The sequence below is a fragment of the Vombatus ursinus genome, unplaced genomic scaffold (assembly GCF_900497805.2).
Source record: "Vombatus ursinus unplaced genomic scaffold, bare-nosed wombat genome assembly UNPS02014198.1, whole genome shotgun sequence".
In the NCBI taxonomy this organism is placed as follows: Eukaryota; Metazoa; Chordata; class Mammalia; order Diprotodontia; family Vombatidae; genus Vombatus; species Vombatus ursinus.
In genome coordinates, this window is record NW_020953976.1 from 38,756 (window position 1) to 59,894 (window position 21,139).

Consider the following 21,139-nt stretch of genomic DNA (forward strand, 5'->3'; position numbering starts at 1 on the left):
ATGGGCACCCGGGCTCCCCGCCCCCGCTTTTCCCCAACCCGATCCGTCTCAGAAAGGAAGGCTACCACCGCCAGCGAGGTCCGGGGCCAAGCTCCTGCCTCCCCAGCGTGGTTTCTGGTCCCTTTCCAGCTCTCTGAGCTCCCCGCGTCCCAGCCCCGGCTCAGCGTGTCCCCTCCAGTGCCCTCCAGAATCTCCTGCTCTCTGTCGCTCTCTCTCAAGCCTTCCTCGGGGTCTGGTTCTTCTGTCACTCTGAGAGTGTCCCTCAGCTTCTCCACCTCTGATTCTCCCTCAGCTTTGCTGTATTGCTACCTCTCGGCGTCTTTTTGCGTCTCTCTTTCCTATCAGTCACACCTCACGCTCTCAACCTCTCTGTCTCTGTACGTCTCTCACCCCTGTAACTCTGCGAGGCCGGGGTTCCTGTGCACCTCTGAGGGTCTCTGTGTACGACCTAGGAGAGTATCTCTGGTCCAAACCCCCATACCCACCTGGGGCTCTCAGAGCGGGACAAAACAGCCCCGCCGGCTCCGGGGATCCCAGGCAGCGACAGCAGCAGCAGCAGCAGCAGCCCGCACCGGCGGCGGTGCTCCCGGCTCTTGGGGTCCTCCATCACCTGTGGGGGACACAAGTCCTGCTCAGCGGCTCCGCCCATCTCTCCGATCCCCCTCCAGTCTCCTAGCAGGTCCGGCCCGTACCCGTCTTGTTCTGTCCCGAGGGAAGCGCAGCCTATCTCCGCCACCCCCAAAGCCCTTATATAGGCCCTTGCTGACGCAGGCCCGGGCCAGACGGGGCCGCAGGGTCACGCCGCCCCCAGCCTCATTAAGCTCTGCCGCCGGTAATGAGCAGCCGAGAGCGGGGGAGGCCGAGCGAGCCCGAGCCGGAGTCGGGCCCTAATTGGGCCCGGGAGGGGCCAGGCTGGGGTGGGGAGGCGAGGATGGCGAGGAGAGAAATGAGGGGACAGGTAGAGAGACAAACGGACAGAGAAGGAAGCAAGCGGAGAGGCGGGAATGGGTGGTTAGAGGGAGACGTAGAGAAGTAAGCAAGAAAGAATCATCATGAAAGAGCGGTTCGACGTTCAGACCATCAGAGAGGGAAGCACATGGAGAGACAGACCGTAGAGGGACCACCACGAAGGGGAGGAGAGAGACTGTCGAGCAGCCGTGGCTAGACACGGGTCCGATAGAGAAAAAAACTAAGCGACCAACAGAGAGAGAGAAGAGTGCAAAAGGAGGGAGGGACACTGATGGACAGGGAGAAAGAGATGGTCGGACGGCAGGGTCCGGTAACAGTACCGACAAGTCTATAGTGGGAGCTGCATTCAGGAGACTGCCCACTTTGGAAGCCGGTGTGGGGTGGGATGGGGTGGCGCAAGAGGCCTCTTCTCCCTGACCCTTGTAAACCACCCACCCCAAGCCACAGCTCAGGGCTTATGCAAGTCGAGGCATGACATCTCCGCTGCCCAGTAGAAATGTGAACGCCAAGTGGACCCGCGGTGCCCTACAAGGTCCCAAGAGCAAGGCTGAGAAATGGGAAGAGGAAATAACATCTGGATCCCCCAGGAAAGAGGGAGGGAAAGAATGCCTGGGCCCCCAGCCGGTGGATGAACACCATCCAGGGAGTCTTGCCCGCCCCCTTCCCAGCTCTGTCCCTTTAAGAACAGGCCCGGTCGCCAGGCACCGGGGCTCTCAAGGGAAGGACAGTCAGGTGCGTCACCCCCTCCCCAAGGCCCCGCCTGTATCCTCGTCTCCACAGCTAACCTGCCCTCGTCCAACTTTCTACACCTGCTGCTGCTGCTGCTGCTGCTGTCCCTTCGGCCCTGACCCTCAGGTAAGAAGCCCGCACCTGGAGGCCCGCCCCAATAAGGATCCCAGAGACTCTGTCTCCCCCACCCCACCCCACCCCACCTCAATGCAGTCCATTCAAAACTCCCCATCCAGGAACCCACTGGTGCTGGTTCTCTTCTCCCCCACCTCTTTCTCATAAGGATCCAGGGATCCCCACCAAGTAACTGAGGTGACCTGGTGCCTCCGAGTACCCCTCGACACTCCTCTAGTGCCCAGGTTGGACCCAACTGTCCCCAGATGAAGTACCCAACAGTGCAGACCGTTGTCCCCTCCCTGTGAAGGGATCATGGGATCATAGAGGGATCGCTAAGGGGATCTTAGAGGTCATTTCTAACACTGATTTTAGAGGTGTTGAAGTGACCAAGGTCACACAGAAGAAAATAAGTGGTCGAGCCAGCATTTGAACCCAGGGCCTCGGATTCCAAATGCCACTCTCTCTACCCTGCTCCCAACCCAGGCCACCCCCCCCCCCCCCCCCCCCGGCTATCGCAGGAGTTTGGACCCCCAGTCCCTGTCGCCTACTTGTACACAGGCTTCTCCTCCCCCCAGCCTCCGCCCCTTGGGGACCCCGCATCTCTTTCCCTAGCGGGTCTCTGAGCAACTTCGAGTGTAAACAAGTGAAAGCCGGCTGTGTCCCTCAGGGTGTAAGGGCGATGGGGAAGGCTGTTGACCCCCAGCTCCCTGCTTCCGCTCTCCGGACCTAACTAAGAAGGCCCTGGCAGTGATCAGGGTCGAGGACGGGGGAACTCGGAGACATGTCCCAACCCTCGCCCCTCCAGACCTCGCCCTTCAGGGACCAACGCGACTCAAAGAAGGAGGCAGACTACAACTCCCATGATGCTCAGCACTCCAGTCTCTCTGGGTTGCGAGCTCTGGCGCCCGGAAGCCCACTGGGAGTTGTAGTCCGACCTCACCCTTCCCTCCTGGATAACGTGCTGGTCCCCCGCTGAGGGTCACTGAAGGGGGAGGGAAGGAATGGGGACCTGAGGACCAATGGGAACAACTGAGGGGGGGGACAGCTCCTGGCGTGGCGCCAGCTCCAGGAGTTCCCCAATCTCGCCCGTGTAGGTGAGGCTCAGCTTGTGCGCCATGAGATCGCTGCGGCTCCTCTTTGTCTTCCTATTCCTCCATCTGAGCTCCCCAAGTTCGGAGGTAGCCCCCTCAGCTCCGCCGCCTCCGGTGCCCTCGAAGCAGCACAACGCAGAGGGCAAGCTTGTCCCTGGAGCGACCTCCCCTCCAGAGACCCCTGCCCCGACCCCCCAGCAGTCAGAATCACCAGAAGCCCCCCACTCGATCCCCCCCAAAACTTCCCAGCCAGAATCCTATGAAAGCCCGGACCCTGCTACTCCTGGGGTCGTACTTCCAGAATCCCTGAGGGTCTCTGCCTCAATCCCTCCAGCACCTTCCCAGCCAGGATCCTATGCAACCGAGAGCCCTGGAGCCTCTGAGATTTTACAGCCAGAACCCCACACTTCTGACTCCTCAGCTGTAGACGCAGAATCCCAGGCCAGCCCCAGTCCTGACCTCTCCGAGACTCCCCGCTCTGAATCTGTAGGGGCCTCCAACCTTCCTCTGAAAACTTCCTCCCCAGAACCTTCCAGCGCCTCACAGCATGAGCCCTCAGAGACGGCTCGCCCAGTTCCTGGGATGCCCAGCTCTGAACCCCCAGGACCAATGCAATCCGAATCTCCTGTGACTTTTATCCCTGACCCCCCAGAGACTCCCCATCTGGAATCCTCCCCCGTTGTTCAGTCTGAAGGCCCAGAAACAGCCCACTCAGAATCCCCTGCCTTGCCCAGCCCTGCCCCTCCAGAAATGTCCCACATGGAATCCTCCGCTCCTGCCAGGGCCAACTCCTCGGAAACCCCTTACTTAGAACCTTCCGTAACTTCCCACTCTGGTTTCCCCGAGACTCCCTACCAAGAATCCAGTCAATCAGATCCCCAACCCTCGAAAGGCCCTCAGAACCTACTCCCTGCAGCTGCCCGCCTCCTGGAACCCCCATCTCCCCCTGGTCCACCAGTTCGGGGCAGGCCTCTTCAGCGGCGCCGTGGGAGCGACACTGTGAATACCATCATCGTAGTGGAGCGAGTTCAGGAGACCGGTGAGGGGCTGGGGACCGGGAGGGCCTGAAAGTGGACAGGGATGGTGCCTGAGAGGTCATTTTGCCGCCAGGATGGAATCTCGAGTGGGGAGGGAGAATGATGGCTGGGTCAACTCTGTGGCCAGGGACCAGGACCCGGAAGAAACTGGAAATGGGTGGAGGAGATGCTTAGGTCAACTTTGGTCCAGGAAGTGGGAGATCAGAAGTCTATAGCCAAGAGAGGTGAATGGTCTGGATCATTTTAGGTCCAGTGGTTGAGGAACAGGAAGCCTGTGGCCCTGAGAAAGGTGACTATCTAGGTCAACTTAGGACCAGGGGCTGGAGACTGAGGTACAGGACACCTGGGGTGCCTGGGGGTCCAGTGCTGGGAGAGAGGAAGTCTGGGTCCCAGGAGGATTCGTTTGTTGAGCCTCCCTCCCACCCCGGACTCCCTGCAGGTGTGACCCTGGTGGGTAGGCCTCGCGGCGCGGGAGGCGGGGCTCTGTGCCTCTTTCTGGCAGGGGCCGGGCTCCTGCTAGGAGTTTTCCTGCTCCTTTGGTGTTTATACCGCCGGGCCGCGCGTTCTAGACCCTTTGGACACCATCGGCTGCCAGACGACAGCGATGAACCAGGTGAGTAAAAGGCCCACCTCCTCTCCAAGGCCCCACCCCCCATTGCAGTTAGGCCCAGCCCACATTATTCCTGGGGCTAGAGGCCTCCTCCCTCCCTCTTCCTTCTCTTCATGAAAAGGGCACAATCGCCGCTTCCAATTTCCTTCCTCGTCATTTGGGGGAGAAGGGAAAAGGAAGCACCAGCCGTCAGAGGGAAAGGAAGAAGGGCGGTGTGAAGCCCGGTGGGGGAGGGGCGCCCTGGAGAAAGAAGGAAGGAGACCGCACAAGCGTCACCACTGGAGGGAGGCATTTTCTCGTGTCGGAAAGTTAGATCTGGAGTCTTAGGCCCTGGGTTCGAGTCCTGTGTATCCTCTGCCACTTCTCATTTGGGCATGTCAGAATTCCTTTCCTGACCTGTTTCCTTAGGTGTAAGATGAGGGAAACGGACTAAGCGAGTTCTGCTGTCTCCTCTAGCTCTACATCTATGACTCTGGGTGTGTCTGGGGTGGGGGGTGGGGGGGTAGTGGTGGTGGCTATATCCTGAGACGAGGACTGGAGACCCATGTTTGAGTCCTGGGCTCCGTCATTTCCTTGCCCAGAGACCCTGGGCAAATGACGTGGCTTCCATTCTCTGAGCCTCAGTTTCCCCATCAGTACCATGGGGTGGGGTGGGGGATGGAATTCGGTGGTTTCTCAGGGCAGCTTCCCCCCCCCCACCTCCCCTACACACACTAGCCCAGGAGAGTAGGATTGGGGATGGGGGCGAGCTGAACTCTCCTACCCTCAATGTCTCCCAAAGCTCTCCACCTGGACGCCCCGAAGGATCCTTATGACTTCCACTTTTACGCCCCGGACGCGTGGGTTCCCTCCCATATCGCTACCAAGCAGCCACCTAGCACGCCCCCTCTGCCTCCCAAGCTGCCTCCGCCCCCGGGCCGGACTTCGTCGCCGCCGCGCCTGGAGCCGCTCTCCCCCGCGGCTCTGTCCAACAACTTCGTGTGAGCCCTAGCCTAGATGAGAGACGGGCCCGGGGCCCCCAGAACCCTGGCTTCCACCCAGCATGCTTTGCGCTTGTAGTCCTGACATGGGGAGGGGGAAGGGGGAGAGCCTGAAGTGCTTTGGCTTCCGCTCCTGGGGACCCCACTGAAGCAGAATTAAAACGGATTGTCCCCAGAACTGGTCTCACCCTCGTCTTTCCAAACCTGACTGGATGGCTCGGTCACTAAGGGGGCTGAGGTGAAGGTCTGGGGGCCCTGGAAAGAGGTTGTCGAAGGGGGCGAAGGAGGCTGGAGGTCCAGATATCTGGGGCCACACCTAGGTCTACATTGACACGACAGTATTTTATTTTGACCAGACATGGCACACATTCACACACTCACAAACTGGCCCCTCCACCCTCACCCCAGTAGGGGTCCTCCGGGACCGTAGTCAGCCTTGGGCTAGGAAGGGAAGGGGCCCCGGCTGTAAATCCCTCCTGCCCTGAAGGCCTTGGAAATAAGCTTGGGTGACCACAGCGAAGGCCCCTGACCTGGAGGGTGGAGGCGGGGGAGGAATAAAGTGCAAGGATTTAGGAAGCCTCAGACCATCTCTGAATGCGGCTGCCAAGGGCCTCCTGAACTGGAGAGGCGCTGGCTAGCGCGGTCAGGGTCGGGGGGGAGGAGACTCGGGACTCAACTCAAAACGGCCTTCTAGGTGGCTCCGGGGGACCTGGAAACCACCATTAAAAAGCCTGAGAAATTCCCATTTTGGTTTTTGTTTGTAGGGAAACTTTGAAACCACAACTGATGGAGAGATGAGGGTCTTTCTATGAGGGCCTGAGGCTTGGAAGGGTGTATGTTGTAGTTTCAAAATCTTTTATCATTGAAAGGAGGGGCTTTAAAATTGGCGTGTAGTTAATGCTGTAGCAGAAGTGGGCCCTAGAAACAGCTGGGGAAAGTCGGGGCGTTGCTAGAGGGGAGCTTGAAACCTCTGCTCTCTGATAGAAACGCTGGTGAGAATCAATCCTTGGAATGGATTGGGGGGGTGGGGTGGGAGGAATGGGCGGGACTTCAGCCCCTCCCTCTCCTGTGATTGGCAAAAATTCAATTGGGCAATGAGGAAGGGGGCGATTTGAATCTCCTGGAGGGGGGATTTTGAAACTCACATGAAAGGCTCCTGATTTCAAGATTTGGGCTGACATCTCTCTGAAGACTGGGATGCTGGGAGTGTTCTCCAGAGTGTTTCAGGGGGACTGTCTAGAAATCCCTGGGAAACTGAGGGAGGCTTTCGAGTGTCCCCTAAGAAGGACTAACTGTGAAATCAGCAGTCAAGACCGTTAGGATTAGCTGACTGAGAAGGAAAGGATGTGATGAGGGACCGTTTACTGGGGCTGTGGGAGGCTCATAAACCCACAAAGGCTAAGAGAAGGGAGTACTTAGAGACCCAGGTCTTTGGGGGGTCCTGGAAACTGCCAGGCTGCAGTCCTGCAGAAACATCGAAGTGGGATTTGGGGTGGCTGGGTGACTTGAAACCACTGGGAATGTAGTCCTGGGGCCCCGGACAGTGTTGGGATGGGGGCGTCAGTAGTCCCTCGGGGTTGGAGGCCAGGCGGGTGGGGCAGGACTTCTCCCGGTGGCCCCGTAGGAGGGCGGGGGCCCAGGACCCAGCACTGGGCCCGGGCCCGGGGGCGCTCCCGGTGCAGCGGGCTCCCCAGAGGCAGCAGCGTAGGAGAAGGCAGGATCATCTGGGCCGTCGCTCTCATCACTACTGGCCGCTAGCTGATCGTGCTGGACGAGGCCCGACTTCTCTTCGCTCAACTCCTCGGGCTCCGCCCATGGCTGCTTCTCCCCGGAGGCGAAGATGCCATAGAACAAGACTCCCCCATAGTGCACCAGGGACGCGATGAGAAACACCGACTGCCACTCCTCCCGGGTCTGCCGCCGGGACGCAGGCGGGGAGGAAGGCATGGAGAGGGAGCCAGAGCCGGGAAGAGGGAGAGATACGGAGGAGGCAGGAGACGAGAGGGAAGAATATGGGGGGAGAGAGAGGGGGAGAGACAGGGATGGGGGAGGGGAGAGGGAGGAATATGGAGGGAGAGAGACGGGAGAGAGAGGGATGGGGGAGGGGAGAGGGAGAAATATGGAGGGAGAGAGAGACGGGGGAGAGACAGGGATGAAGGAGGCAGGAGAGGGAAGAATATGGGGGAAGACGAGGGGGGTGGGGAGACCGAGGTATGGGGGAGGGAAGAGGGAGGAATATGGAGGAGGAGAGAGATAGGGAAGAGACAGGGATGGGGAGAGGAGATGGAGGAATATGGGGGGTGACGGGAGAAACAGGGTTGGGGGAGGGATTTAGGCGAAGACCATAGGGAAGAGAGAGGGACATGGGGAGAGAGGAAGAGAGAGAAGGAGAGACCCAGGAGAGACCCAGCAGAGAGGGAAAGATATAGGGAGAGATAAAGACAGGCAAGCAGCAGGGAGGGAGAGATGCGGGACAACAGAGAGAAAACACAGGGGGGAGGCAGAATCGGGCAGATTCAGGTGGAAGGGAAAAATGTAGAGGGAGATAGAGACCGGGGAGATGAAGGGGAGAGAGAAAGACAGGGTTGGGGAAGAAGAAAGTATCAGCAGAGAGAGACTCGGGAGAGGGGAAGAGACAGGTAGAGGCGCAGGGGAAAGGCAGAGAAAGAGGAGAGAGACACCGAGAGAGAGAGAAACACAGAGAGCAAAGCAGGAGGCCCGGAAAAACAGAGACAGAGGGTTTCCAAAAACACGGGGAGACAGAGAAAGTGGGAAAAGAAAGAGCCAGTGAGATTCCAAGAGAAACAGGTTGACTGAGAAGCAGAGGCAGCTGCGGATAAGCGGCAGGTGGGGGTAGGAACCTGGCCCTCACCTTGTGCTTGGTCATGGCCCCCACGATGATGGGACACACCATGCCGCTGAGGGTGCCCACGCCGTTGGAGATGCCCATGAGGATGCTGGCATAGCGCGGGGCGATGTCCAAGTGGTTCACGTTGAAACCTGGGGGCGGCCAGAGCCTCCTGAGTCGCTGCCCAGCTTGAGAAGGGGCCCTCGTTACTCCCGGCCCCCAGACCTAGCCCGACCTCAGGCCTCACCCGAGATGGCGAAGCCGCTGAAGCCCACCGCCAAGACCAAGAAGGAGATGGCTACGCCCTTGGAGTGAGAGTAGCCGACGACCAGGAGCAATGTGGCCTCCATGCCGAAGCCTGCGAGGACCCAGGAGTCCTGGCTGTCCCCTCGGGGACCCAGGCGTGCCCACCCTAGCCCCGCCCACTCGGGGACCCGGGGGTCAGAGGGACGGGAAGAAGGCCCCTTCTCAAGTCTTGCCTCCCCCTCCCAGGTCTCCTGGACCCCGCTCCAAGCCCCTTCCACGGCCCCAGAGCGCTTCTCACCCCCGCAATTCATCATCTTGCGAACGTTGGTGGTGGACATGATGTGGCGACTTCTGAGGAAGTCTGCGATCTGGCCCCCGATGGGGACGACTATAGTCATGACGAGGTGCGGGAGCGCGGACACCAGGCCCACCTGTGCAGTGGGGGAAGGAGGAAGGGGAGAGGGCGGGAGCCCGTTGGGCCTGTTTTCAGGCCCCGCCCCCTCGCTGCCCCCAGGACCTCCCCTCCCCCTCCGGTGCCCCGCTCTGTCCGCTCTCCCCTTCTTGCACTTGGCATTCCCCCGCTCCGGCCTCGAGCCGGATCCGAACTGAGGTCTCTTGTTCCCCCTCGGCCACTGCCCGGTAGGGGACGACAGGGGGTGGGGCTGGGACCCACCTTGCTGATCTCAAACCCGAAGACCTCCTCAAAATAGGCGGGCTGAGAGATCAGCAGCAAGTAGAACGTCCAGCTCCGGCAGAAGTTGGCTACTATGATGGCGTAGACGGGCATGGACGTGAAGAAGCGGCGCCACGGCGTGCTGAATTTCTGTTCGCGGAAAAGGGGCATTGAAGGCAGAGTGGACCCCGGGGCCCGCAGGGCTGCCTGCACTGGGGCGCTTCCCCTCCTCCTCCACGCCTGGTCCTGAGGACTCAGGGGTCCTTCTTTCCCCCCCCTCCGGCCCTGCTCCTGGCACTCTAGGACCCCTCCCCTTTCCCAGCCTCGCTCCGCTTCTGCTCCCTGGGAACTCAGGCGTCTTCCCACCCTCCCCTCGGGCTCCATGCCCCTGGGTCCCCGAGTCCCCCGGGCACCCCAGGCTGACCACGAGCGGGTTCATGAGGCGGGCACTCTCGCCGATCGCGTCCTCAATGTACTTGCGCTCCTCCTCTGAGATGCTCGGGTGCTGGGCCGGAGACTCATAGGACACCAGGAGCCAGAAGAGGTACCAGAAAATCCCGAAGCTTCCTGGGGGCCAGGAGCGAGAGGGCCAGGTGAGGCAGGGTGGGCTGAGTCTTGGTTGTCTGAGTCCCAACCTCAGGCCGCCCCCAGAGAGGTCCCCCGGCTTCCCACTCACCATAGACGTAGAACACGGAGCTCCATCCCGAGTACTGGACGAGGACACCGGCGAGAGGCATAGCGACCACAGCCCCAGCGTAAGAGCCTGCGGGACGGGACCGGGGGCTAGGAAGTCAAGCTGGAAGACCAATGTCAGTGCCGCCCCTACGGGGACACTAGGATGCCCTTCCCCCAGAGACGCCTCCCCTTCGGTAATCTAGGCACCCAATCCTGGGCGCCCACCAGAAATCCAAACGCCCCTCAGCCAGCCCAGCCAGCCCCCTCGTACCCCCCCCCGCCGCTTCCCACCCCCGCCCCCGGCCCCCAGGTCTCACCGCAAAAGGCTGTGGTTGCCAGACGGCTGCGCTCCAGGGGCGGAGCCCACTTACTCCAGATCCCGTGGCAGGCCGGGTACGTGACTCCCTGAGAGAGATTGGGGGGCAGAAGGGGTGGGGTCAGGGATTGGGGTGGGACTTAGCTTGGAGGGGCGGTGCTAGAAAGAAAGAGAGGAGGACTCGAGAATGGGAGCTGAGAGGGTGGGGCCGAGAAGGGCAGGTCCTCAGAGAAAGGGACGGGGTTGGGAGCCGAGCGGGGCTTCTAGAAGTGGGAGGGGCTCGCACCTCCACAAGCCCCTGCAGGATTCGCACAAAGATGACGCAGCCGTAATGGACACGGGCGGCGGAGGGGATTAGCATGTTGAGGGTGGACGTGGCCACTATGGCGAAGCCGAAGACCCTGCCGGGGGGAGAGAGGCGTGAGCCAGATCCCGCCCCCGAGCAGCTCTTAGCCCCTCCCCCCAGACCGCTGGCCCCTTTCCTTCCCGGCTGACACGCCCGGCTCTCCCAGCTCCGCCCCCACCTGTTGGCCGCAAACTTCTGGCAGATGAAGCCCCCGGGTATCTGGGTGACGATGTAGCCCCAGAAGAATGAACCGTGGATGAGGCCCACGGTCTCAGGGTCCCAGCTGAACTGAGCTTTCTGTACAGGGCACAGAAGAGACCCCCACCCATCGGCAGGGAGCCAATCAGTGATTGTGCTTGCATCCAGCCTCCAAACAGAGCCCTTGTTCATATCTTCAGCTTTCCACGGCCCCTGCCTGTCCCCGCACTGTTCTGGGCGCTTGAGTCTCTGGGTCTCTGTGTGCGTCTCAGTCTCAGTTTCTCTCTCCCTCTCAGCCTGCGAGGCCTTAAGACTCTCTCTGCCACTCCATATTCCCCAGTCTCTGATAATCCATTGTGGTACTTGGAATTAGTTGAGTTCTTTGAATTTCCGAGATACTCGGTGTCTCTGGGTCTGCGTCTGTGTCTCCCTGCATGGGTTTCCTCGTCGTTGAGTACCTATTTCCTCCATCTGTCTGTCACCAGGGCCTGATGTCTCTGTCTACCTGGGTTGCTGATTCTCACTGTCTCTTATTCCCCACGTCTCTGCTTCCCAGGGTCTCTGAGTCTCCGGGTCTCGGAGTTTCCACTGCCCTGCGTCTTCCCATCCTTGTGTCTCGGGGTCTCTCTACCTGTCTGAGCCTGGGCGGGTCTCTGAGTCTCGGGGTCTCTCTGACTCTCCCCACTCGGCGTCCCTCACGCTCTAGACCTCCCTCAGTGGGGAGGACTAGGGGGAGCGGGGGAGGGGCGGTGCTGTGCGGGGGGGGGGTGTGCTTACCTGCACGGTCACGTGGCCCCCCTTGTGCACCGTGCTGTTGTTCACCATGGACACGATGGCCACTCCCAGGTTGCAGCGGATGCCGAAGCTGATGCAGAAACCCAGACCGCTCATGACGGCGATGACGTAGCGGCGGGGGAGCCCCCAGCACGTGCAGTCCAGCACCGGCCGCGGCCGCCCTGCAGCCCCGCTAGAAGTTACCGGCCGACCCTCCGCGCTCAACTCTAGGGTCTCAGCGCCCTCCTGCCGTTTCTCCAGGAGCCTGGGCCGTGGAAAGCGGAGCTGTTGTCCAAGACTTTCTTCGGGGGACTCAGGAGTGCTGTCCCCCAGCCCTGGCCACTCCCGGAAGCCCCTAACCCCCTCTCCCTCCCGGAGCCCGGCGTCCCTCCTCCCTCAGCCCCGCCCCTTCAAGGACCCAGGTTTCCCTTCCCTCCCACTCCTCCTTGGGACCCAGGTATGTCGTCCCCCAGTCCCTGCCCTCTTGAGATCTCAGCAGTCCTATCCGTCCGGTCGGATAAAGGCCCAGGCGGGCATCCTGTGCTGGCCAAGTCCCCTGGTGCACCCACACGTTCGTTCCCCCAGCTTCCTCGGAGCCCCTAGAACAGGCCCCTAATACGTGAGGTGGGAGGTGGGGGGCGTTGGGGAGGCGTGGGCGGGGAGGGAAGGGAGCTGGCCGCTTAGGTCCCAGCGGCCCCCGCGCTCATAGGCACGCATTCCCAGAAATGTACTCGGCAGCCCAAGGTGTGAAGGAGGCTGGCGGGAAGGTGTTGCAGGAACAGCTGTTTCTCGGCTGGGGCTAACAAATAAACCTTCCTAGCTTTGATCTTTGCTCAAAGCTGACCCCTAATCTGAGCATGTGGGGCCGTGGACCCTCTCCCCATTCCCAGTTGCCCCCAGGGCCCCTGGTGTCTGAGCCCATGGGGGGGTTATCACAGAGACAGATGGGGAGCTCCTGTGAACGGGGGCGGACTGTGAGCCTGGGATGACGATTGTATGAGCTGGCCCAAAGACAGAGACACAGGGATTCAGAGAGACAGAGATACTGAGAGAAGGAGAGACGGCCAGAAAGGGAGAGACAGCCAGAGAGGGAGAAAGCAGAGGACGGCCCGCAGAGGGTATGGGCAGAGACTGCAGGTGTGGAGAAGGAGACTGGGGCAAGAGCCAGAGCCAGAGAGACAAGACAGAGAGATGGAGCGGGAGGAGGGAAGGAAGCTAAGCCAGGAGCGAGGCTGAGAACAGATGGAGCCCGAGAGACGGGGGAGGAAGAGAGGGCTAAAGAGACACAGAGACAGAGGGAGCGGCCAGACGGGCTGGGGTGGGGGAGGGAACACGGCACGGACCCAGGCCCCCACGGGGGAGGGCCACGCAGAGGAGGGCTCCACAGAGAAGGGGGCAGAGGCAGCAGAGAGGGGTGCAGAGGAACAGAGGTGCAGAGACCAAGTGGCAGAGACACAGAGTTAAAGCGAGAGACAAAGGAGCAGAAGAGAGACACGAAAAGACAAGGAGAGATAGGGGGCAGAGACCAAGAAAGAAGGGGCAAAATCTCAGAGCAAAGTTGGGGAACAGAGATGCTGAGGGATATGGGGGCAGAGAGACAAGAGGGAGATAGGAAAGGCAGAGACAGAAGGGAACAAAGAAAGGGGGGTGATTGAGATACACACGCCCAAAAGGGGATGGGAAAGGACGCTGAAGGATCCAGGCAGCCTCAGTACCACCCCAGGGTCCCCTGTGTTGCCTCCACTATCACCAGGTGACCTCGGATGGCTCCTACTCCTTTCTGGGCCTCAGTTTCTTTCTCTACACAGTAGGAACAAAAAGTCATTCTCTCAGTAGGGCTGCCCTATCTCCAGCCCCTCAGTGGGCTCCTACCAACTGAGGGAAGGGGCAGAGAGGGTCAGGGAATGTCCAAGGTCACCCACCAGAGGCAGGCGGGAACCCAGGCCTTCTAGCTCCCAGCCCAAAGGCTTCAGTCCCAACTTAATGTTGAGTGTCAGGTTCTGGCTGCGGTGGCTCATCGATCGTCCACCGCCGCCGCCGCCGGCAGGGGTGGGGGGGTGGGGGGCTGCGGCTCCTCTCAGCATCTCTCGGTTTCACATTTCATCCCCAGCTCCGACTGAGAGACATCCCTCTCTCTGAGATCTGCTTTTTCTCTGCCTCGCTCGCCCACACACTGCCCTCACGGCTCTCCCCAGGAGAACCAGGCTACCCCTCTGCTCTCTCTAAGGGTCTCATCCCTGGAGGGTGAGGGGGCAAGGTCAGGTGTCTGGGCATCCCCAGTCCCTCTCACCACATCCTCACCACTGGAAGACCAGAGATGGGCAAAAACTGAGCCGATGACCCACCGCACACATCTAGATAGGGCAGGGAAGAACTCAGAGGGGACAGAGATGTAATTGAGACATGTAGAGGAGAGGGATGAACCAGAGATGGAGACAGACTGAGATGAAGAAGACACAGAGACTGACCCCCAGGTAGACAGAGACTGAAAAATACTCAGAGACAGAGAACACTCAGATGTGGGAAGACTGAGGCCCAGAGACCAGAGTCAGGGATAAGGGAAGGAAGACTTTGGGGAGGGGAATATTTAGGAGGTTTCTTTGCCCTCCTGGGGCCCTGCAGGGAGGTGGGGGCTGCATCTCTCCCTCTTCTTCACACTGGAGTATTTTGAGCTGAGTGTGAAAGGAGGTGAGAAGGAAGGAGGGGTAGGGTTGTGGGTGTTGGGGGGGGAGGTCAAGGTCACAGCAGCCTCCCTATCCCTCTGGTCTAGAACAACGAGGTTGTACTCCAATGGGACTGGAGGACCAGTTGCTCCAGACAGACCAGAGGACTCCCTGGTCAGCAGCCCTAGCCATCCCTGGGGAAATTTCCGTCCTTCCTTAGAAGTATCCTAAGCTCCTAGACTCGGTCCTCTCCCCCAGCTCCCACTGCCTCAGGAACCTAGGCCTCAGGCTGGAACCTCAGCCCCTTCTGGGCTTAACCCCCCTCAAGGACACATGGATCCTCCCACCCCACCCTCTGCAATCCGCTTTAGCTTTGGATTAAAGGGAGGGGCCGAGGGGGACAGAGAAGGCACACAGAGATATACTGAGCAGTCTTGCCGGGGACATAGGCTGAGAGAGGGAGGAAGGAGGAACCCCAAGAGGTGAGAACAGGCAGGAGATGGGAAAGCAAGGTGGGAAGGAAGGCCCTCAGTCCACGAGACAGAGACACGGAGAGATGGGAAAAAGAGAACGGAGGTGGAAGAGAGAGGTGCGGGAGAGAAAGACGGAGGCAGAGAAAGACTGATATGGGAAACAGAGCAAGAAAAAGGAGAGATGGGGACCGAGATGGAGATGAAAAAACGAGAACAGAGAGGAAGAGAGACGGAGGCAGAGGCGAGAGCCCCAGTGAGCGCGCTGTCCAGGGGTCCCAGGCGGTCCTGCCACCGGGCGCTCACTCACCGGTGGAGGCGGCCCAGGGCGCGGCCCGCCAGCTTCCGAAACTCATCTTGCCGGAACTCCATGGCTCCGGCTCCCCTGCCTCGGCCCGGCCCGGCCCGGCCCGGCCCGGCCCAGGCCCACGCTGCCCCCGCCCGGCTCCTGCTGGGGCTCCGGCTCCGGCTCCGGCTCCGGCTTCGCTGCCGGGGGATGTGGACGCCCCTGCCAGAGCCCCAGCGGCAGGGAGGGCGGGAGGGAGGCGGGGCTGCCCGAGACTCCTCCCCCGCCCGCCCGCGCTTCCACCAGTCCCTGAGTGAGCGGAGGCCGGGCCCCGCCCTATAAGGGACCCCGGAGTCTTGAAAGACACCCCTAGACTGAGGTCCCCAGCTCCTGAGGGACCCTAGTCCAATTCTCTGAGGCCGCGTCCTCTCTCTCCTTCCAATGGAAACACCACCCCCTGGACTCTAGTAGAAGTCCCCGCGCCCCGCTTTCGGAGAGACCCGGGAATTTGAGATACAAACTCTGCCCCCTCCATGGGCCCCCAAGATTCTGAAAAGCAGTCCCAGGCGATTGAGGGACCCTTGGCTACTAAGGCACTTCTGTCCAATCCCTAGACCCAGCCCTGTGAGGGAACAGGTATCCCGTCCAAGAGACCCCAACTACGGTTCGCTGCTAGCCCTCTGAAGGACCCTGGGAGATTGAGACCAGGCCATTACCTTCGAAGCTAGCTGGAACTAGTGAATACTCCGCCTGGGAAATCCCCACCCTTTGAAGGACCCTTAGCGTCGACGACCCTAACTCCCCCTCAGAAGGTGCCCCTACGGCTGAGATTCGAATCCTTCCTTTGAATGGATTGCGGAGTCTGACCCCCTTCCAGAAGTATTCCCTGGAGCTTGAGACAATTCCACTCCCAGCTCCTAGAAGTATCCCCTGGAGTCTGAGGTGTGGTCTCAGGCCACACCTGAGGGACCCCCGGCCCAGGAAAGATCGAGGTCCAAATCCTAGACCCAGCCCTCGCAGGGAGCCTGGAGTCCGTGCGCCTTCTTGAAGGAGGAAGTCTTCTGAGGAACCTGGGCACCAGAGATCCTGTCCCCGCCCACCAAGGAATCCTGGCTGGACGACCATTCTCTCTGAGAGACCCCCGATCAACCCGCCCAATGGGTGGAGCGACGCCTTCTCTCCCACTCAGGGCCCCCAAGAGCCTGGTCGACCCTGCTCTATGTGGGATTTCAGGCTTCCGCGCCGCCTCCTGACAGACGTTGGGCTCTGGATTCCAGCCGGCCATCGCACTTCCTGACCCCAGAGTCAGAGTCCTAAACCTAATCCCTCAAGGGCCCCCGAAATCTGGCCCCTACCCTGACAGGGACTTTAGCAAACCTCCCCAAATCCCCGCCCCTAATTAAGGCACCGCCTTTGCACTATATACAGACCTTAAGACCTCCCTAGGGGAAGGCCGGACGCCTGAGTGCCGCCCCCCCACCTCATCTCCCCCCGCCCGCCCCAGTCACCGCCTAGGCCTAGGCGAGCGGCCTAATGCACTAGGGGATTAAATATTTATGATTTCGTCTGTAGCTCTCGCCTCAGGATGGGGACGGGGAGCGGGACACTGGTGGGGTGGGCTCTGTAGGTCAGATTCAAACCTTCCTCCCTTACCAAGTTCTCGGTCTCCCCAGGGACTCGTCTCTGTGTCTCTGTGCCTGGTACCTTCGGTTCTACAGCCGAACCTGCCTCTGGACTCTATCTCTGTCTCTCTGAGATTCCCGTTATCTCTCAGCGTGGATCCCCGATCTCTCAATTATCTGTCTCTTCTCGATTTGTTCCCCTTTCTTTCTATAACTGTCTCTGTCCGATTTGTCTCTGTCCGATTTGTCTCTGTCCTGTCAGTTTCTCGCCCATATCTGTCTCTTTCCATCTCTCTGTTCCATATGTGTAGAGGCAGTTTAGGTGTCTCAGTGGGTGGAGCCCTAAACTCAGGAGGACCTGAGTTCAAATGTGAGACACTTACTTAAGATGTGCGACGGTGGGCAAATCACAACCCCTGTCTTCCTCAGTTTCCTCGACCGTAAAATGAGGATAATAATAACACCTGCTTCCCAGGGTTGTTGGGAAGATCACATGATATCATTTAGCACAGTGCCTGGCACATAGTAGGAGCTTAATAAAGGCTTGCTTCCTTTTTTTCTGTCTCTCGCCCACAAACCTATCTTTCTTTGCCCAGGCAGTCCTCAGACTGCGTGAGTGTCCCCAGAGCCGTCACTGGCACAATCCCGGGCAGGGAAGAAGGGGACCGGAGCGCCACCTAGCGCTTAGGTCCGAGGGCTAAGGAGGCAGGGGACCGCCTGGGTTTCTGAAAGGAACGGATTGAAGAAAGTCCCTTAAGCGAAGAGTTTGGGGGAGGATGCCCCCGAGGATAAGTGCCAGATTAGGAGACTTCGGGCTGAGGGTGGGAACTCCTGAGTCCTACAGGGATAAGGGCTAGGGATGAGGAGAAGCCTGGACCAGGAGGGCTCCGGGCCAGGTGCTGTGCGGAAAGGATGGTTGGGCGCAGCAGATGGCAAAGGGAAGGAGGGGAGAGGGAAAAGCTGACCGCAGCCACCGTCATCCCCTACTCCCGCTTACGCCTTTGCTATGGAGACGGGGAAAGGGAAAGGAACCCAGGCCCCGGAGCTCCGCCCCATAGGCTCCCTTTCGACATTGACTCAGGCGTGGCCAGCAGCCTCTTCCCCCACCAACCTGTGGGCTGGCACCTCCCGGAGCACCGGAGTGGACTACAGCTCCCAGCAGCCCCCGAGGCCGAGGCAACGGCTCTCTCCGCAAAAGCGGCCCGGGACGCTCCTGGGAGCTGTAGTCTCAGCCATTGCCAAGCGCTGGCGAAGCACCGACGGACCCTGGCTTGCGGTTGTCTCGCGGCACGGCCTTCTCTGGGAGTCGAGTCCCTCCAGAGCCCAGGGGATTTAACGGAGGGAGGAGGAAGACGGCTGAACATCCTCAAGGGGTGGGGCAGGGACTGGGACGGCGTTGGGACACCTTTCTCAGATCCTGCTCCCCAGAGCTGCCTAGTACGATGGCATGGTTTTACTTGAGAGGAAACTGAGGCCCAGAGACTGAAAGTGACTTGCCCTAGGTTACACAACTGCCTTAGGGTCTTTATCTTTGATGCAAACCCAGGACTCTGAGTCCAAATTCATTGTTTTCCGCACTGTCACGGTCTTGGGGCAACTATACCTTCCTTCGGTTGTAGGTACTACGGTTTTAAGGACATTAATAAACTGGAGTGTCCTAAGGCCAGCGATCAGAATGGGGAAGGGCCTTGGGATCGATCACGGCATGAGGATTAGTTGATGGAAATATAGATATTTAGCCTGGATAAAAGAAGCCCGGGGAACCCTAAGCTTGATGGAGGTTCCGGTCGAAGAGATGAGATTGTTCTGAGCTCTCCAGAGGCTTAGTGGGGCTGGGGGAGGGAAGGGTGGCAGGGAGATTTGCAAAGAGACCGTATAGACTGGGTGTCTGGACAAAGTTCCTAGTGAGAGCTGCCCCAAAGTGCAGCATAAGCCATGGTGCAGGAGTCAGCTGGGGAAGGGGGTCCCCAATCCCCCAACGAAGGCCTTCTGGCAGGTATGGTGGAGAGGAGATCCTGGTTCTGCTAATGTGCTTAATGGGAGACCTAAAGACCTCTTCCAAGTGGGTGCTTCTGTGAGGCCAGAACCAACCCTGCCTGCCCAATTCAGAGTTCCAATTTTAAGTGGGCAATTCATTCATCATGGACATATGACCACAGGTCTTCCTTTCTCCAAAACCCAGGGGATGAAGCCAACGAAGGAACATCAGAGGGATGGGTCCGGGGACCAGCTCCAGTTCCCAAACTAGAAAGTTGAGAACAGGAGATCCAGTCTCTGTGGAGCCCCCAGATCTCCTCCCAACTCTGGCCCCAAAGCCACCTGCCTTTGGTCCAGCTCTTTATTTCCACTAGCTGTGCTTTCTTGGAGGTTTGGGTTTTGGGAGAGAGGGGAAGAATGACTAGAGATGGTGACTCCAGAGGCTGATAAAGATAAAAAAAAAAATTGAGATAAAGAAAATTCAACTACTTTCAACAAATCTTTATTAAACGATTATTATGTGAGGCATTAGGGATAAAGACAAGGGTAATCAAATACTTTCTGCCCTCCTGGAGTTGACAGTCTACCAATTGACCCTACCCACCCCCAGAAGACCTTCTCAAGAAGGCTCCTCCCACATATGCCACCCGCCTACAAGAAGGAGATGGCTAAGCAAGGCTTAGCCCAGGCTTCTTTCTAGGGTTCTATGCTGAGGCTGACTTTGACCAAGCTACTGGCTAGGGGAGGGGGGGTGGGAGGGGGGGTGGCAGGGCCCGTCTTGGAAGGAAGACAGGACAACAGCGGGTGGGGAGGAGGGCTTCCGTAGCTCTGGGGAAATGGTCTGTGCTTGGAGACGCGCCCAAGCACGGGCACGTGCGTCAGGGCACAAGAAAGGGCCCAGCTGGACCTCGACTTGGGCAATACGACGCATGAAGCGACTCCGATCGCGTGCCAGCTGCTCCCATGGACCCCGGCGGGCAGCATGGGCAGGACCTGCCCATACCACAAGGAGGTGAAGCTCCACGGTGCTGGAGAATCGGACCTGGAATGAGGCAAATACAGTGAGGTCCGGACACCCCTTCCCATCACCTTCCCCATCCGCCCCCTCCTCTGGCTGAAATGCTTTTGCAAAGTACTCATCCCCCAACTGGGTCCTCAGCCCCCTTTTGCATAGGAGGAAACAGTGGCTTTTGGAGAATCACAGAAGTAGTGAGTAAAGGGGGGAAGGGAAAGGAGCCAGCATTTATTAGGCACCTGCTCTGTACCAAGCATTGGCCTAAGTCTCTACAAATATTTAGTAAATAAAGCAGCCCCACCTGCATCCCCCTTCTGCTAACTAAGCTCACATTACATAGATAGCCTGAATGGCCTAGGGGACACATTGCTGGCCCCAGAGGCAAGTCCTTAACCTCCCTGGGCCTCAATGACTCCCTTGAGCTGGACTGAACCAAATCTATGATGCTGGAGCTATGATGCTAGCTTTGACCAGCCTGGCTACCATCCACCCAGCCTCCCTTCCAAAGGATGGGCCAACATCCAGGCCTCTCCTCACCTTTCTGCCTGGAGGGGACTCAGGCTTTAGCTCCACAGGGGGCCGTCGGGGCGGCAGGCGCCTCTTCAGCCTCTGGGGTAGCTGGGGTGAGGGCCAGGGGGGTGGCCGCTCAGCCCCAGGAACGAAGATGGAAACACGGAAGGTCTGCAGCCCAGGGCCCACATTGCATACAGTTTCTCCTTTGGCATCTTCCTGGTCCTCATTCTCTTCTTCAGGCTGGCATGCCCAGGCCCTGAGCAGGGGGCTGCCAGCTCCTCCTTCCCCATCAGACACATCTTCCTCATCCTCGTCTCCTCCTTCTCCATCAGACACATCTACCTCATCCTCATCTTCATCTTCTCCAGGTCTATAGGCCCAGGCCCTGAGCAGGGGGCTGCCAGCTCCTCCTTCCCCATCAGACACATCTTCCTCATCCTCGTCCCCTCCTTCCTCACCATCTCCTTCCCCATCAGACACATCTTCCTCATCCTCGTCCCCTCCTTCCTCATCATCTCCTTCCCCATCAGACACATCTACCTCATCTTCATCTTCATCCTCTCCAGGTCTGTAGGCCCAGGCCCTGAGCAGGGGGCTGCCAGCTCCTCCTTCCCCATCAGACACATCTTCCTCATCCTCGTCTCCTCCTTCTCCATCAGACACATCTACCTCATCCTCATCTTCATCTTCTCCAGGTCTGTAGGCCCAGGCCCTGAGCAGGGGGCTGCCAGCTCCTCCTTCCCCATCAGACACATCTTCCTCACCCTCGTCCCCTCCTTCTCCATCAGACACATCTACCTCATCCTCATCTTCATCTTCTCCAGGTCTATAGGCCCAGGCCCTGAGCAGGGGGCTGCCAGCTCCTCCTTCCCCATCAGACACATCTTCCTCATCCTCATCCCCTCCTTCCTCATCATCTCCTTCCCCATCAGACACATCTTCCTCATCCTCGTCCCCTCCTCCCTCATCATCTCTTTCCCCATC

At 59.4% G+C, this 21,139-nt stretch overlaps 3 protein-coding genes across 8 annotated transcripts in view; 1 reads left to right on the forward strand and 2 right to left on the reverse strand.

Annotated features, from left to right (window-relative positions):
- The first annotated feature begins 1,768 nt into the window (after positions 1-1,768).
- Positions 1,769-5,537, forward strand: GFY (golgi associated olfactory signaling regulator). The gene is made up of 4 exons (XM_027860486.1): positions 1,769-1,824; positions 2,910-3,945; positions 4,383-4,556; positions 5,335-5,537. The coding sequence occupies exons 2-4, from the start codon at positions 2,931-2,933 to the stop codon at positions 5,535-5,537; spliced, it is 1,392 nt and encodes a 463-aa protein (XP_027716287.1). The 5' UTR covers positions 1,769-1,824; positions 2,910-2,930.
- Positions 5,538-7,093: 1,556 nt separating this feature from the next.
- On the reverse strand, positions 7,094-15,114 carry SLC17A7 (solute carrier family 17 member 7). Its single transcript, XM_027860513.1, has 12 exons — positions 15,053-15,114; positions 11,613-11,874; positions 10,816-10,934; positions 10,578-10,692; positions 10,293-10,380; positions 9,977-10,063; positions 9,725-9,867; positions 9,301-9,450; positions 8,926-9,058; positions 8,629-8,739; positions 8,406-8,533; positions 7,094-7,447 (listed from the first exon to the last, which is right to left on the reverse strand). The coding sequence occupies exons 1-12, from the start codon at positions 15,112-15,114 to the stop codon at positions 7,094-7,096; spliced, it is 1,752 nt and encodes a 583-aa protein (XP_027716314.1).
- A 3,999-nt stretch (positions 15,115-19,113) lies between these two features.
- Positions 19,114-21,139, reverse strand: part of PPP1R15A (protein phosphatase 1 regulatory subunit 15A) — a 6,376-nt gene continuing 4,350 nt past the window's right edge. The window contains exons 4-6 of one of the 6 annotated variants that reach the window (XM_027860510.1): positions 20,911-21,109; positions 20,180-20,583; positions 19,114-19,669 (exon numbers count right to left, since the gene is read on the reverse strand). In XM_027860510.1, coding sequence (XP_027716311.1) covers positions 19,358-19,669; positions 20,180-20,583; positions 20,911-21,109 — 915 coding nt within the window. In that variant the 3' untranslated portion in view covers positions 19,114-19,357. Of the gene's footprint in view, positions 19,670-20,179; positions 21,110-21,139 lie in introns of all 6 variants that reach the window. The other 5 variants (XM_027860509.1, XM_027860508.1, XM_027860507.1 and 2 more) reach the window with 5 other exon arrangements.